At 37.5% G+C, this 17,139-nt stretch overlaps 1 protein-coding gene across 1 annotated transcript in view; it reads right to left on the bottom strand.

The window, feature by feature from the left end:
• Window positions 1-17,139, bottom strand: part of MARCHF11 (membrane associated ring-CH-type finger 11) — a 51,517-nt gene that overhangs the window by 11,609 nt on the left and 22,769 nt on the right. Inside the window, exon 2 of the mRNA XM_018086480.2 lies at window positions 16,079-16,234. Coding sequence (XP_017941969.1) covers window positions 16,079-16,234 — 156 coding nt within the window. The remainder of the gene's footprint in view (window positions 1-16,078; window positions 16,235-17,139) is intronic.

Below are 17,139 nucleotides of genomic sequence, written 5' to 3'. Positions count from 1 at the left end.
ATTTCCATTAATGTTTTTCTCATTTTCTTCATAGAGTTTGTCTCAAAAATCTTAATTGCTTATGATTATAAATTATATTATGACTTTCTAATTTATTTTTGTTATTTGCTGACTATACATCCCATAATCAGTAACAGTTATTTTAGCTAAGTATTTTGCCAAGTTACAAAATATCTACATGGGCTTTTAGTGTCAGCTTCTCTAAAGTACATGACCCTAAAAAATAAATATTATGAGAAAGGTTACCATTTTTTCTTAAGAACTAGAAGTTGAAAGAAAATGCTAAATATTTTGTATCTAAATAACTACAATAACACTGTAGGTTTTCAGACATAATCATTAAAAAAACCTCATTTAAATTTCTGTGAAATAAGATCCCATTTTATATTCCTTTCCATCATATCTGTAGTTATGAGATACCATGCCATCTCCATTGCCCATGAAAATAATGAATTTTACTTTAGTATACAATGATAGTGAAAACTTCCTTTGAAAATGGTGCTTTAAACAAAATATAATTAATGCTTCTGATTTTAATGTAATACTGTCTCACCCTTGAAAGCTTTCTAGACTTCTACTGGCACTTCATTATGTTTGGTTCTTATAATCTTCTATTTACCACTAGTCTTCCTTTCATAAATCATTTGGGAGTCTTGTACACTAACGGTACATTAGAATTCAAATGCTGACCCCAGAAACATTGCTTCTCTCTTCTTCTAAGGGCACTGTCAAACAGAAATACTGCATAATTTCTTATTTTTGAGGTTGAGACTTTACGAAGTTGAAGGAAACATATTGCTTTAAGGGACTAATTTTTAAAGAATAAAGCTAGTACAGTTATATGCATGTCCCTACTATGATAAAGATGGATAAAATATTCAGAGGTCTGTCACCTTTGGGATAAATCGATATTAACTTGACTTTTTTTTGATAATGCCTTGTAAAAACCCATTGATTATTGTAAAATACACAGCAGAAAAGTGATCTAAAAAGTACTGAGACTGTACTTGTACTTAGAAGACATTGCATGAAAAGTGGCTGCAAAGAACATATAGGTTTTCCTACATCCTTAGTAAAGAACATATGAAATTTCCTTTTGGCTTCCCAAGCGCATACCAGCTTCAACTGTGCCAATTTATAATCCACCAAAATTTCTTAAACCAAACCACTGTAATAAGGTTACCACTCTATTCTCTCAAAAACACAGCTTATCCTGAAACCTCGCATTCCCTCCAGTCATTCTGGAACACGTATTTTACATAAAATTAAATAAAAATACCTGGCAGTGACCTATTATAACATAACATGATTAACCTGAAGCCATATCAATTATGTGGCTTCGAAAACTTTTTGTCAGATTGCTCTAATTGCTAGAATAAACTCTGACAAGAAAAAGTTCTTTCCTACTGTCATTCATTATACATTGTAGGATTTGTAATCTGTGTACATATGAACAAAACATAGAAGCAAAAGAACACAATGATTTAGGTCCAACAAACCATTTTTTTTTATTTGTCTGTTCCTTACTTTATCTTGTTAGTGGTCTATGTGATTAGATAATTAGGGTTTCTAACATATTTTTCAGTAAGCACATATTGACTACATGATTCAATATGCAGTGATATTGTTAACTGATTGACCAGCCTGGATGAGAAAATGCATATTTTTGACTACGCACATACACAAACATTTGAAATGTCATTTTCTGCTCTAGGCTTCTATTTTTATGTCTTTTTCTTAAAAGAATCAATACCACAAAAATTGCAGCTCACCATTAATGCCTGTGTATTTTGATACATTATTAACACATAGAGTGCCTGTAGTCATAGTGTCCATTATTTTTTCTTGTGTCAGAGAGCTCATCAATACAAATGGTTTGGGCTGTATGTAATTCCTCAGTGTGCTTGGATGGCTGCACCAGAATTTTACTTGGGACATTCTGAAAGTGTAACATTTACTGTGGAGATCCTGTCCACCTGTGCACCACATATGCAATGCAGTTGACAGTTCCTGGAAGTGTTGGCTTACTGCATGTATACAACTAAGCTGAACATCTACACGTACAGTGGATGCATCTTGGATTTCTGACTGCCTAGAAGCCTGGACATCCTAGTCAATGTACAAAATCTTTACATTCACCTTTCAAAATCTTACTACTTATTAGGCAGAACAGCTTAACATTTTATCTTATGATTTTTTTTAAATGTGTTAGAATCAAGGTCTGAGACCACAGGCAGACCTGTGGTGACAACTGCATTAGTCTTACATTATCCTTTCTCTGGGGAATTATCAGTGGTTATCTTTTGCTGCTGGCCAAAAAATAAAAAGAATGAGGCAAGGCTGCAGGACTGTGTGACCAGTTGAGGCAGCTGCCGAGGCACAGCTCCGGTTGGAATAATTTGACCCCCCAGTGGGTGGGATCGATAGCCCAACTGAAGTGCATTTACACCAATGCACCCAGCATGGGTAACGAACAGGAGCTGGAAAGCTATGACATAGTTGCCATCATGGAAACATGGTGGTCTAGCTTGCACAACCAGAGTGCTGCCATGGATGGCTGTAAACCTTTCAGAAGGGGTAGGCAAGGAAGGAGAGTCAGTGGGGTAGTCCTGTATGTCAGGAGTGTTATGATTGTCTAGAGCTTAGTGACGATGCCAATAAAATTGAGAATCAGGGAGAAGGCCAACAAGGCAGATATCCTGGTGAGAGTTTGTTACAGGCCACCCAACCAGGATGAAAATACAGACGAAATTCTATAAGAAGCCAGGAGAAGTCTCATGCTTGCTAGCCCTTATTCTCATGCGGGACTTCAACAAGCAAAAACAGATGTCTGCTGACACACAGCGCAGCAGAGAGGAAACAGTCTAGGAGGTTCCTGGAGTGCTTGGAAGATAACTTCCTGACACAGCTGGTGAGTGAGCCAAATAGGGGAGGTGCTTCACTGAACCTGCTGTTTGCAAACAGAGAAGAACTGGTAGGTGATGTGATGGCTGGAGGCCATTTTGGGCATAGTGATCATGAAATGATAGTTTTTGATTCTTGGAGAATCCAGGGTTGGGGTCAGCAGAACTGCTACCTTGGAGTTCTGGAGGGCAGACTTTGGCCTTTTTAGGAGACAGGTTGGAAGATTCCCTTGGGAGACAGTCCGGAAGGGCAGAGGAATCCAGGAAGGCTCGACATTCCTCAAGAAGGAAATACACAGAATACTTAAACATCATGGTGTGTTGTAAAGGTGTATCTGTGAAAAAATTGTGAGTTTAAAGTGAACTATTCTCAAGTTAGCTTCTAATTCCTATCAGACTCTAACTAATTAAGTTTAGCTTAGTGGCTCAGTTTATTGGTATTTTGAACATTCCATGGACGTGTATATTTGGTGAAAATGAAATTACCATTCTATGTGAATAATTGCTATTCCTACTGTAAAGTAGGAAGTATTCAATTTCTGTTTCAGCTTTACTGGAAATACTGAGTTTCATTGCAACCTAGGTGTACTCTTGATAGCATTATCTGAAAATTAAATATTAATGAATGGAGGCAGTTAAAGCCTACTATGGTTGTTGTATTCTCTGCAACTTAAAGATGATCTGCAAAATTAAAATGAAAACTTAGCTCGAGCATAGACTATCATGTTATGGTCAGGTACACATTCCTGGAAGAACACTAAGAAAAAAACTTCATTCTAATTGCAGAGAGTAAGTAAGCCTCAACAAAGTTAAAAATGAGCTATATGAAGGACTGAAGGACGTTTTAACAATTTTCATGCCATCTAGTTACTTGGGAAGATTAACCATGTTTTGCCTATACAACTCTGTACTTCTCTTTGAACACAGACAGTATCAAAAACGGTTCCGGAGTTGCTTTTTCTTTCTCTCCTGGGAAAGGAACTGTTTGTAAATTCCAACTAAAACTGTTGACAACTTTTAAATGAAAAAAAATGCTGAGCATAAGGCTAAGATTGTGCATACATTATGATATTGACGCACTCATCAAATGTATGTAAAAAATTGGTGAGCATGGAGGGACAGAACAAGCCCCTTCCACAAAATGCCCTGGACACTAGTCACTGTATAGAGGGATCATCTGCTCTTGATCATTTCTATTGATGCCTTCTTGTCTATCATGTTGAAAATATTCAAGTATTAATTACAGCTCATTTACTAAAACTCATATTTCATCTGCTAGCTGAACTTTCCAAAAGTGCTGCCTTTTCTTTCTCTGTCTTTTTGACTCTATGAATAATTTAATAACTCTTACAACCCCAGCAAGAGAAAGCACAGAGGGTTTATCTGAGACTATTCAACAACCTAATGGTTGATGCATTCCCTTGTGAGAGACCTTGACTCAAACCCATTGTTTGCCTGAGTTTAAGCAAGGTTTGAAACTTTTGCCTCTAAAGACACTATTTTAATACCTGAGATTTATGAGTTAGTCAGGATATTCAATAGTAGAACTCCTTCCAAGTAATTTATTGGAACACTTCCAGTTCCCATACAATACAGAGATGTTCACTGAACCAAAGGGAAAACAAATGAAATTGATAATTTTATTCACATAATCTCCATAGGGATGAGTAGGAAGATGATTTTTGTATGGTACAAAGCACCAGGAACTTTTTCTCACACTGACATATTTCAGTGGGTTCTGGATGCAGAAAAAGAGGCTGTGGAAAGGCCTTTGGTGGAAAAGAACCATAGAAATTATGTGAAGGTGGAAGAAATGCCAGGTAACTGGAATTTTAAGGTTCAAATTTTCCAGTTCACTGAAAGAAGACTGAAAGAGAACCCAAAGAATGTAGCTGTACAAACAAATTGAATTGGATAAGCACAGTTTAGAAGTTGTTAAAGCAGCATAAAGTACACACTAATTGCTGCTTTGCACTATCTGCTTCTAGGCAGCCTATGAATCCAAAGACATGCTATCAAGTAGTACATCACCATCTATTGTCACCAGATTCCCCTGCATCCTGTAGCAACATTATTCACAGGTGAAGAATAGTTCTGGCACAATGCAACTCCCCACCTTTGGTTAGGAAGATGCCCCTTCACTGTGCAGTCTTCTTCCTACTGTTACATGGCAATGATGTGTTTCAGCACTGAAGGGTACAACCTCACCAGAAAACAACTCAGTACAAATATTGGCCTCTGGCCTTTTTAGCCCTGAACAAACACTAATTCACACACTGTGATCAGAATTTTCATGTGAAAATCTGGAAGATGCTCAACATGAGGGAAGAGACAATCCTGATTTCATGTGCTTCTTTGTAAGATGTAAAACAAAGGAAACTTAAGATTTTAAGAACAGTAAAAAGGATGAAGAAAGGAAACATATTCTGAGTTCAGATGTAAAGGATCTAAAGCTGTGGCCTTGTCTAATCCCTAAGCAACATAACATTTATCTTGGACAAAGGTTAAAAGGCAGGATGATAAGAATACCAAGGTATTATATACTAGCATATAATCAGGAAGAAGGCTTGTATGAAATCTGACAGGGTCTGGTCTAAAAGTAATTTTGGATTTAATTTATTAGTAAATGAATTACTAATTGATACTGTAGTCAATTAAATTTGTGATAAATCTTCACTCGCAGACAATTTAGTCATAATTATAAAATTTTAGACTGTGCAAATGAATATGGTAAATAATGTACCGCTTGAAAATTTGGCCTAATGGAATATTAACTTATTTATTTATAATTGTTTTATATACTACACATTAGGTATAATAATGAGAAGGCTTTAAAATATTTATAGGAATTATTATAATATATTCATATTAAAATTATTAACAATATTTTTATTCTTAAGTTATTAATTGAACATATATTAAACAGCAAAATTTTAAAAGTAAGTTGCATTAGTTTTTTCAGGTACTGCTAGATAATCACAACTATACACTAATAGGTACTGTTGTTTGAGTCAATATTACACTTTTTCTAATAGTTTGAGTAGCCATGGTTTTGATCACCCACATAAGACTCCATCTTTATGGATGATGTAGTGCTTAATTACAGAGAGTGGCTATTACTACATATCTTCAAATATGATAGCTCTATCTGTAAAAAAAGGAAATAGTTGCCTCTATAGTCTACACTACACCAGAAACTCTGTATTTCCTCTAACTATATCATAAATATGTCTGAAATCCCTTGGAGTAATTACATTAAATAGCACAATATGCTTTTTAAGACTGAAAATACCCGTCTTTCTGACTTGTTACATTGTGCATCAGCATTCATAGTGCTGCAAAAAGCAGTGGTTATAATATCAAAAACTGCAATATCCAGTCGTATAATTGTGTTTGAAAATTCCTAAACTATAAATTGTTCTTGGCTTAATAGTGCTTATACGACTTACACATAACATATGTACCATCTCTTGCAGTACAAATACAAGTACAAACACAGACGCAAAATAAAAGTACCCTCAGTTTCTCTCAAATACCTAAAGAATGAAAGGTAAGAAAGTGCATGCTGTTCATATGGAAAACACAATTGTCAAAGAACCACTTACTGTTCTGCAAATTGTCACTTTTAAGTTTATGACTATAAACACAGTCATGTTTCGTTGTTACTAGACAATAGTTCCCTCTTTACATTCACTAATTACATAAAATTGCTCTATCCTACAGTCAGTACTGTTTCTGGATTCTTTAGCAAAATTAGCAGTGACACTTGAGCTCTGATGAAACTGGTTTAGCGCACTCTTGGAAAAACAGCTTAATGGTCTGATTAGGATATAAGCTGTGAAATAACTTGCTACCTACTTGAAAAATTGTTTGCACATACACTGCTGCTCTTACTGTTGGTGGTGAAGCACTGGTACAGGTTGCCCAGGGGCATTATGGATGCCCCATCCCTGGAAGTGTTCAAGGCCAGATTAGACAGGGCCCTGAGCAACCTGATCTAGTGATCAGGTTGGCAGGGAGGTTGGAACTAGGGGATCTTTAAGGTTCCTTCCAACCTGAACCATTCTATGATCCTATGATTGTTTGTGACCCCTCTGGAATGGATAGAAACAGGCCCTGGCTCTGCCACTGTAGTTAGATAAAAATTTTTTGGTATCCAAAGTCTGTGAGAAACTTACCCTTACAAGGATGATGCCTAATGTAAAAAAGCAGGGAAGGTCTTTCCACCTAAGATGAAATTCTCACTTACTCGTTAGGCTCTGGGAAACATCTAGGCTGCAGGATGGGAAAGCGCAGAGGATCTAAGATTAGTGAGTGCAGACAGAGCTCATGGAACATGTCTCAGAACTGTGAAATAGATGGTGTAGGATCTCATGGCCCAAAGCCCTCAAAGAGATAAGTGGCTCAGACATCTGGTAATGGGAGGGCCTTTTCTTCAGGTAGGTTTGCCCAGTCAGACCTGGCTGACTGTTTGTAACTTATCCAGGATCCAACTGTGGAGAATACTGACTATGAATCAATATGACAGAAAACTATATGAAATAAAAAGAAGTCAGTAAAATGACCAGTATACTGACACCAGCTTTTTGCTATGCTGTACTGAACTGTTTCTGCTGTATTGGCCTTAACTCGTAGAGGATTCTGAGGGAAAAGACAGATCAAAGGAAGGAGAGCATCATTTCTCCAATCAGGGAACTTGGAATGAGTGGGCAGCCTGTGCTGAAGGAGAAAGGTTTGTATTTTCTTGTGACTATGAAAACAGCTTTTCGAATGGCATCTGTGATTGCCTGCTCCTGGTCCACCAAAATGAAGCAGCCCAGGCTCTGAACCAACAAGATAATTGAGTCCAGTGGTGGAATTCTCCAGGAAGAAGCTAAGTAGCTGCTACTTTGGACTCACAACATCCTGCAGAGATGCTGAGTGCCTCAAAGAGCCTAAGCAGTAGGATTGTAGTCTTCCAGCACATACAGAAATTTTCAGAAAGTGCTTTTTCTTTATTAATGAAAATAAAGATGATATGTGCAAATTAATCATCCTTTGGAGCAATGCAAATTCCCACGTACATTTGAGTTTGTAAATAAAATTTAACTTTCTAAAGTAATTTTCTTTTCATAAAACTTTTTCCACACAACCCTCTTCCCACTTAAGAGGGCCTACAGAAAAGATGGGGAGGGAGCCTTTATCAGAGAGTGTAGTGATTGGATGAGGTTTAGCAGCTTTAAATTGTAAGAGGGCAGATTTAGATTAGATATTAGGAAAAAATTCTTTACAGTGAGGAGGGTGAGGCCCTGGAACAGGTGGCCCAGAGAAGTGTTCAAGGCCAGGTTGGATGGGGCTCTGAGCAACCTGGTCTAGTGGAAGGTGTCTCTGCCCACAGCAGGGGCGTTGGAACTAGATGATCTTTAAGATCCCTTCCAACTCAAACCATTCCATTATTCTGTGATTCACCTAAAGTAAATGGAATTAGAGCTTCATTACCAGAAGAAAAAAAAAGGCAGTGTAACACCTGCTGAAGCACATCTCTGTCCCAGCAATCTTTCTGACTTCTGTCACAACTATGGAAAAGGAGTCATCAGCATAGTTACTGAGGGGAGTAGAGTCACAAATTTATGTCACAACCAAGGGTCACATCCTTGGGGATTCATATGTCAGAGGCAACAGTGGTTCAGTACTTAGATAACCTGGCCAATTCATCAGCAAAGTTAGAGAAAGATGAAAAAGAAAGAGAAAGTGACACTTGGACAAAGATGTGGCTTCTTATCCACATTTCAGATATGCTAATGCAGAGTCATAGGGCATAATACTGTGGAAATTTGAGCTGATTTTTAAGTAAATGGGTTGGAAGCCTGTACCTTTCAACCCAAACAAGGAAGAAAGGAACCTTTTGGATATTATCATGAGGACCTAACGCATGAAAGTTGTACAATGAAGACAGATTCATTTGTGTCACATGATGAACACCAAGACATCTTGGAGTAACTTTAAACTACTGAAACTGCTTTCTATTCTAAAATAATCTATACTAGGAGACAAAAGTCCTTAGATCTTGTCGGTGTTAATTACCAGGACCTAGGTTCACAGCAATTATATCAGTGAGCTCTACAAAAGCATGAGGGAAAGGCCAAAGGGAAAGGTAAGTTTTTAAAATTTCGACAGCCATAGACGATAAACTCTTCCCACAGCAGATTTTCCACAAATTTCCAAATACATTCAAGTACATGACATCAACTGTCAGCAGAGAAACTCTGAAGTAGGCACATTTCCCTAGAATAACCAGCAATTTCACGTATTTTCTAGATTTTTAACCCATGGCTATAGGAAGAAAAGGACAGGCTGAAGTAGAGGATTTTGAAATTCCAGAGATCATAGAATCAACCATTAAGGCTGGAAAAGATGTCTACGATCATCGACTCCAACCATTAACTTAGCACTCTTGCATTCACCACTAAACCAAATCCCCAAGTGCCACACCCACACGCCATTTGAACACTTCCAGAGACGGTGATTCCACCACTTCCCTGGCCAGCCTGTTTCAATGCCTGACCACCCATTTGATGAAGCAATCTTTGCTAATATCCAATCTAAACCTCCCCAGGCACAACTTTAGACCACTTCCTCTTGTCCTATCACTTGTTAGTTACTTAGGAGAAGAGGCTGAACCCACCTCACTAAAACCTCCTTTCAGGCAGTTGCAGAGAGCGATGAGGTCCCCCCAAAAATGCATTTCTACAAGATGTATTTGAAGGTTCCTCTGCTTATACAGAGTAGTGAAGGATATGCAGATCTTTTCCATAAGTTTGACAGATGTCAGAAAGGCTTCAGTAATTAATCAAATTTCTATTTGGGACAAGCATCCAGAAAGCAATGAGATGATATGCAATACTCTGTAAGTGGTGCTTGAGAAGGAAGCAACCCTCTTTATTAGGTCTCAGGAGGATTTTAAGTCAGCATTGTACAAATACCAGCAAAGTGTCCTTTTTGGAAGGTGACATCAAATGATTGGAGCTTACGATGATTCTTGTGGTCACTGAAGGAAGTGGTTATGGGGAGGACAGTGTTGCAGGTGCAGGAAAAGGCTGCAATTGCAGGACACTTATATTCTACTTGTGTTATTCTGATGTGAACCAGTGAGCTCACATCAGCTGTTATGCCCATTCCTTCAAGTAAAATATGCCATATTGCTCTCCTCATATGCAAGAGCAGCCTTGAAACTGAGATGCAGAATTTAGTCATTCAAGGAGGAGCATAATGCTGGGAGTAACCACAAGCCATAATAGATTGTAAAGTGCAGATTGCTCAGATAAAGCAATGAGAGATACATAAAGTATTCCATTAAGAAGTAGACTCTCTGTCTGTCTGTTCTTGCCCAGTGGGCAGAAGGAACTTCCTTATGAAAAAAGAGAAGGCATACTGAAGTTTACTCTCATTTTCTCTAGATACAGTTTCCTGAAAGTCAGTTTTATGGAATTTGCCTTTTTCAAGATCCCTAAAGTGCTTGGAATAATATTCTTCCAGTGTTAGCAAAGTAGCTAAATACACATGAAGCTAGCAAGTATTTCATCACGATGGTAAGGTTCATGACTTTGTGAAACTACTAAGGAATTATTTTGTCTCATTGTATCTGTTCCTTGGCCATAAAAGACGACAAAAATGAGCCTTAGCTCAAGAAATAGCCTCCATCCAGCAATATGGTTTGTGAGGGTAACAGTATGATGTATTCCTGTGCTGGGAATTTGCTCGTCACAGAAATGGCAAAGTTTAATACTGCTCTGGAGGGAAGACACTGCCAAAAAAAATATGCGAAAATGGCACACATACACACATACAGGGTAGAGGGAAAGGAAACAGCATGTGGCTAAGACTGGAATACTCATTCTCCATGAGCTTCATTGAAATGTAAACAAAAGTAGCAGAAAAAAGAAATTAAGAAATAAAAGTATATAAAAAGGAAAGATGAAATAAATTAAAACAAAAAGCTAAGAACCCCTTGGAAACAGTGTCATGCAGGCAAAACTCACAATGAGGGTGCTCTGACTCAGACAAATACTTCCAAAGAACTGAGGTCAAATTGTTCTTTCACTGTTGCACTGTAGGCATGAAAGGAGGTAGGGGTTATGGTCTGCACATTGCTGAAGCAGTAAGAAAGAATCTTCAGAACGAATACCAAACATCCAATTTGAATCTATGTATGGATGGGACAAAAATTTTAAAAAACCAAATGCAATAGGTGCAATAGGTGCAAAATCTGTCTCCCAAGTGGAGAAAATTAAGAAAGAAGTAAGTTGGCATGACTGTCAGTCATTTCAATGCAAATGGAGCGACATTCAAAAACAGTAAGTATTAAAAGGAAGTTTCAAAATTAATTTAATAAAACTTTCTTTGACAAATTTCATTTGTGGAAAAAAATACAGGGGGACACTTCAGAATTAACACAGCATGAGTGGTAGAGAAGTCAGGAGGTTATGACAGTATTTGGTCCTCAAAGCAGGCTACTTGCATTGTAATATAGGCATGAACTAAGGAATCATAGACAAGAGGTATAAAAGCAGTACGCTATCATTTATTAACAACTTTTCATATTAAGAAGTAGAAGAATCATGCTGAAAGAACCACTTCTTGGTTATCACCAGTCTCCGTTGACAGCAATTAAAGATCTGAATCCCAAAGATTGGGATTTTTGACATAAGGCAAAAAGACAAAAATTTGTATTGAGAGAACTCATAAATCTTTGATCACTGTGTGAATTTCACCAATGTTAGGCTAGCGGTTTAAGCTATTGGGAAAAAAATCCAATCAAACAGACAGAAAAATACAAAACCCAGTAATTAAAAGGTTCCCAAATGCAGGTGCCACACTGTAACTTAAGCCTTGCATTGTTAGATATTCTAAGCATTTCAAATGGCAGCAACTATGTATACATAGCAACCTTGATTCCCATTCACACTGCCTTTTACTTTTGGATTTTTTTTCTAAGGAAGTCTGTTGTAAATGTGCAATTTATGATTATAATTCCAGCAATAACTGTTATTCAATGTATTTCCTCTGAAAAACAACCTGTCATCATGTCAGGTTGCTAGTCAAATGCTAGTCATTTCACCCCATGAAAATCTTAGGCTAAAGGAATCCACCTTTTCCCCTGAAGTATTTAACCCACCTATTTAATACACTAAGATAATTCTGCTCTTCATATCTGTATTATGTATCTTAACAGTAGATCAGGAAGGCACCTGTAATTAAAAATTAATTTCCAATTATCGTTCACAGTTTACACTGATCTGGTGTTTCACACCATTCTAGCAGTCAAACTGCCTTAAGCACAATCTATGCATTTCATAAAATAAAACCAGAAAGCAATTGCTTTTTTAATAAGCTACAGGAAATAAAAGAGTAACATACGAGGGGCACACACCCACATACCTTAAATGCTATTTTTTTTTTAAGTATTCTCTGCCTTTTTTTTTTTATCTATTTGATTAATTCGGTACACACTTTAGAAGTCCAACAGAACTGCTGAAGTGTGTGACTCTCTCTATAATTCCCCATATTCCTTCTTGATGGTTTCAGCTCCCATTTGATGAGCTCACCTCTTAGATGAATTTCATTTCTCCTCATCACTTATGAATATGCTTTGGTACTTGTAGTCAATATCTAGTATTTTGGTTGTAGTCCTTCTCTATCCCCCCTACACTCTCACTGTGATATAATCAGTTCATTTATTCACCTATTATCCTTCATTATTTCATGACTTTCAGATCATTGGTACTTATGATATTATTCCATCCCCTGTTCCCTTCTCACCTGTCATTAGTTATCAATTATATCCATCCTTCTAAAGCATCTACAGCTTTGTTCCTCCTTTCCACTGTAATGTCCACCTTGCACTCCTTCAGCTCTGTATGCTAACAGCCAAATATTTAGCTCTTAGCATGGTGGCAGGGCACCAGTGGCCTGCTCACTTGTTCCATGAAAAATTTGCTCTTTTATCTGAATGGCTAACCAAATGTATTTCTCAAGCTTAACTAACTTCTGGCTCTACACCTTTTTGCTGCCTTTATTTTCTAATTCCCAACTTCTTTTTTTTCCCAAGTCTCCCTATGCATTAGTTACAAGGAAACAATGAAAACACAACATGGAATTCATTATCCCATTAGAATTTTCTCTCTGATGCCTTCTATTTTTTGCATTTCTGTGCTTTAATTCACTGTGCTTTACTTTCACTGTCCTCTCTTCTTGTATAATCTCTATAATTTGTACCACTGACACTTGCTTTCCACAATTTTCTTTTTCAGTCTCTCATTTACCTTCAGATCTTTCTCAGAAAGCACACAGGAAATGTATTTTGCCTTTCCCTGCACAGAAAAAACCCCCACAACTGCCCTCTCCAACAGTTCTGCTATGCTTTTGTTTCTAAATTCATTAAGCACACTACTTAGAACTGATCATAATCACCATTTACCCAATGCAGTCACTGAGACAACTCTGAGTGTATCAGAACAAAAGGTCTATGTAGTCTAGCAAATTCTCCCTAGAAGTGGCCAAAAGCAGACAGTTGGGAAAAGAATGAGTGAGAGATATACAACTACTATATCTATGCTGATGACTGACATTTTTTTTTTCTGTTTCTGTTTTTTTCTGTTTCTCTCTCTGGTGTCAAAACTAAAGTGTTAGTCTGTTTCTACCACTTTTTGTACAGATCTTACCATACATCAAAGTTCATTAAAATTTTTTCATGTCCCAGCTTTCCTCAAGCAGTATAGATTTATCCTCCTAACCATGAACCTGTTCTATAACCCAGGAATTATCTTAAATTTAAATATCTATTTGGATCCTCCTGTTCTCAATATTTCTAAAACTTGCATGGGCTTTCTACGTAGCATATCTAAGACTGTTCATAGAAAAAAAATTGATTTCTCATCATCACTTTTATCTTATGTCTCAATTACTGTAACACATCTTTTATGTTCATGACAAAAGTCATTTTCTCAGCAAGTACAAGACTGCTTCAAATACAATTTTTTTAGTCCACTACTTTGACCACGTTACTGGTCTTCTTTCTCCACTATGATGGTTCCTCTCTTCCCCATCACATAAAACACAAAAGACCTGATTTGATTTTTCAAGTCCTTCCAGGCATTTATTGACATATTAATTACCTTCTAATGACTACTCAGGCATTGAATCTCATCTCCATTCAGTTCATGAAACTCATCCCATTTTAGATGTCAAAAATTCAATGATAGTTAGCAATGGTCAGTATACCAAGACCACTGGTTTTATATATACCCATAGATTTTTCCCTTATCTCTTGTTCAAACTCCTTTGTAAATTGTCCAAGATTGAGACAATTCTTTCTGTTCCTAGTGTGTGCCTACACACTGAAGTGTGCCCTCCTGGATCCTCATTACAGGCAGTGACATCTAAGTTCATTGTGCAGTTTAGAATGCATAACTGGAGATTTGAGCCCTCTCTCTTCTTAGTCATGCCTACAAAAATTAAATGTTTTCATCCAGCTGAGCATAGTCATTAGCAAAACTTTTACTGAAACTTTATTACACTTCCATATTGAAGTATCTGAAGAGCTTGACTTTGTACTTTTTAATATAACACACATACCCATATACGCAGAAGAGTCTTGCTCATGCTTATCTAGTTGATGCCAGTGAGGCTACTCAAATGAATGAGGATTAGTCACATTAACAAGATTTGAAAAATTGGAACTAAAATGCAAGAAAACTGTTAAGGATAGTAATTTTTTAGCTCAAATGTAATAAATACCATTCAGGACACTGAAAACCACTGAACTCATGAGGCACATTTCACCTCCATTAACTACATACTTGCTTAAATAATACTAAGTACAACCTTAATTTTTTTTCTATATTAAGAAATCAGGTCTACCAAGTAAGCATTTACTTTTTAAAATAACTGTTTTACAATTTTCCTGATGTCAGAAAGTGTGTTGAATTGCCATGCACTTGGCTCTTAAATTAGCACATCAATCTACTGTATCACTTTCAGAACAGGTCCATTTCACCTAAGTACCAGAATATAATGTTTTAATGAACAGGATATATTAAATATCTAATGTAATACTAGTTTATGGCAGACTACAGTGACAGTCTAGAAAAGGCTATTCTCTAAATATCTTTATCAAAAAGTTTCCTTTGTGGATTTATAAAGAAAAAATTGAAGTCAACTGGCTCTGAAAGTACTTGAACCTAATCTGAACAGCTGTAAGCAAATACTCCAGATATCCTATATCCAAGGAATGCTTATCATGTTCACACAACTGCCATTACCATCCAAGCATGTCTTTTCTATAAAACTCCAATCAAATGCAGGCACAGAAAAATGACCTGAGTGCTCTGGCCTTTGAGAGCTCCATCATCTCCAAGCTCTTAGGATCAAAACTAAAAAAAGATACAATTATCTTACTAAATGTGTTCCTCAGATGTTATGAAATACAATTTCCAGGAGGGAATTTTAAGCCTCTAAAGAATTCTGATATGCAAAGTGGTATTAAGCCTTCCCTAACAGATCTGCTGAAGCTTTGCCTTTCTCCCCCACCTCTCCCTGAACATGCTACCACTATAATTCTCTAACTTCCAGCTGCACGTTTTGATGCTGCTAAAACAGAGCTGTGAAAAATGTTACTGCACATTTCAGCTTCTGAAACACCTACTGGAGGACAGAACTTTAAGAGTGTTCTACTACTCTGGATTGTGCCAAGACTGGAAAGTCACCTTCTTTTACATTTTTACAGGCAACAGAATTTTTCTTTGCCTCTCCCCTCTGCACTCCAAGCTTGAAAAGTGAGCAAAATCAACCTTTGACTGAGTCTTTAACAGACTATAGATACATGTTTAAAGTTTAGAAAGTGAATCAGGGAGATCCAAGTTGTTCTGTCATGTCTCAGGGTGATTTAACTACTTACAAAATTTATCAACCTCTGAAGACCACTTCTACAGCAAGCCAAAAACTAGAAGAACATAACAGAATCAAATGACTACACATTTTAATATGTAACTGGTCTTAAAAACTAACTTCAAGTGGGTGCAAGTGCTAGCTGGTGAAGCACACAGGATCTTCTGCTGTACTTTCCAAAAACCTTGGAAGTAAAATCAAGAATAATTTTGTTTTTAAAAAGACATATTTTTTAAAAACAAACAAATTACCTGGCAAGGCCTTTTCATTTTAATGGCTATAACATGGTATCTGTAACAGCAGAGTTCACAGGTCCATGACCCTCTTTCACTTATCCACTTTAACAGGCAAAGCTGATGTGTGTATCGTACTGACCCATCGCAGCGGCAAGGGTTTAACAATTCACCCTGAAAAGGCAACACAGAAATATTAACTTTAAAAGAAATCTTCCGTGTACATGTACACACAATACTAAAATATTTAGAGGTCTGTTACAATGACCTAGTCTCAATTTCAGTATCTGAAAAAGCATGTATTTTTGGCTATAAAAAACTCAGAAATGTAACTGTTTTAAAAATATCTAGCTGCTTCTTATGAGTCAAAAGCCAGAAGGCTGCCTACACATGTGTGTGCACCTATGTGAAACAACTGAAATAATACCACGCATCAAACAACAGTAGCATTAGCCCTTTCGAATAGCTCAAAAGGTACCAAAAGTGGTTGGATACATTTCTCTAGCAGCTACTTGCAGTCATCACTCAAAAAGAATTGGGTGACATCACGGTTCCAAGAGAACCTTGCTCTTGGAGCAGGGCTCTGTGCTGCTCAGCCAGCCAGCTGTCAGGCAGGACCTCAAATAATGTAAATAAGCACTTCCCCCAGTAGTTCACATATTTCTGTACTATATAAATCAGTTATTCTCTTCTTTCCAAGACAAGCTACAAAATGCTAGTTATAATATTGTGCCCAGTAACGTCACAGCAGAGAAGAGGTCTTCTCAGCATTACTTGTAAGCTAACACTCTCATTTCAAAATCTGACAGAAACTGGAGAATTTCGTATTGTTTAAAGTCCCTGAGGAATGAGCCAGCGAGCGCAATGGCCAGCAGACACAGAGCGTGCAAGCCAGGCACGGCACAATCCCTGGATTTTCCCAGAGCTCTGCGCCGACTCAGGTTTGCTCCAGGCGTTCGCCAGCACCACCTCGTACAGCAGCAGCCGGGGTTCGCACTGCCGCCGACGCCGAGGAGGGCGATCCCTACCAGGGACGCCGGGATCAGCACCAGGGACAGGGCTCGGCCCCGGGCACGGGG

Source organism: Manacus vitellinus, unplaced genomic scaffold, assembly GCF_001715985.3.
Source record: "Manacus vitellinus isolate BGI_N305 unplaced genomic scaffold, ASM171598v3 scaffold_96_pilon, whole genome shotgun sequence".
Taxonomy (NCBI): Eukaryota; Metazoa; Chordata; class Aves; order Passeriformes; family Pipridae; genus Manacus; species Manacus vitellinus.
This window is presented reverse-complemented; position numbering and strand designations above follow the sequence as displayed.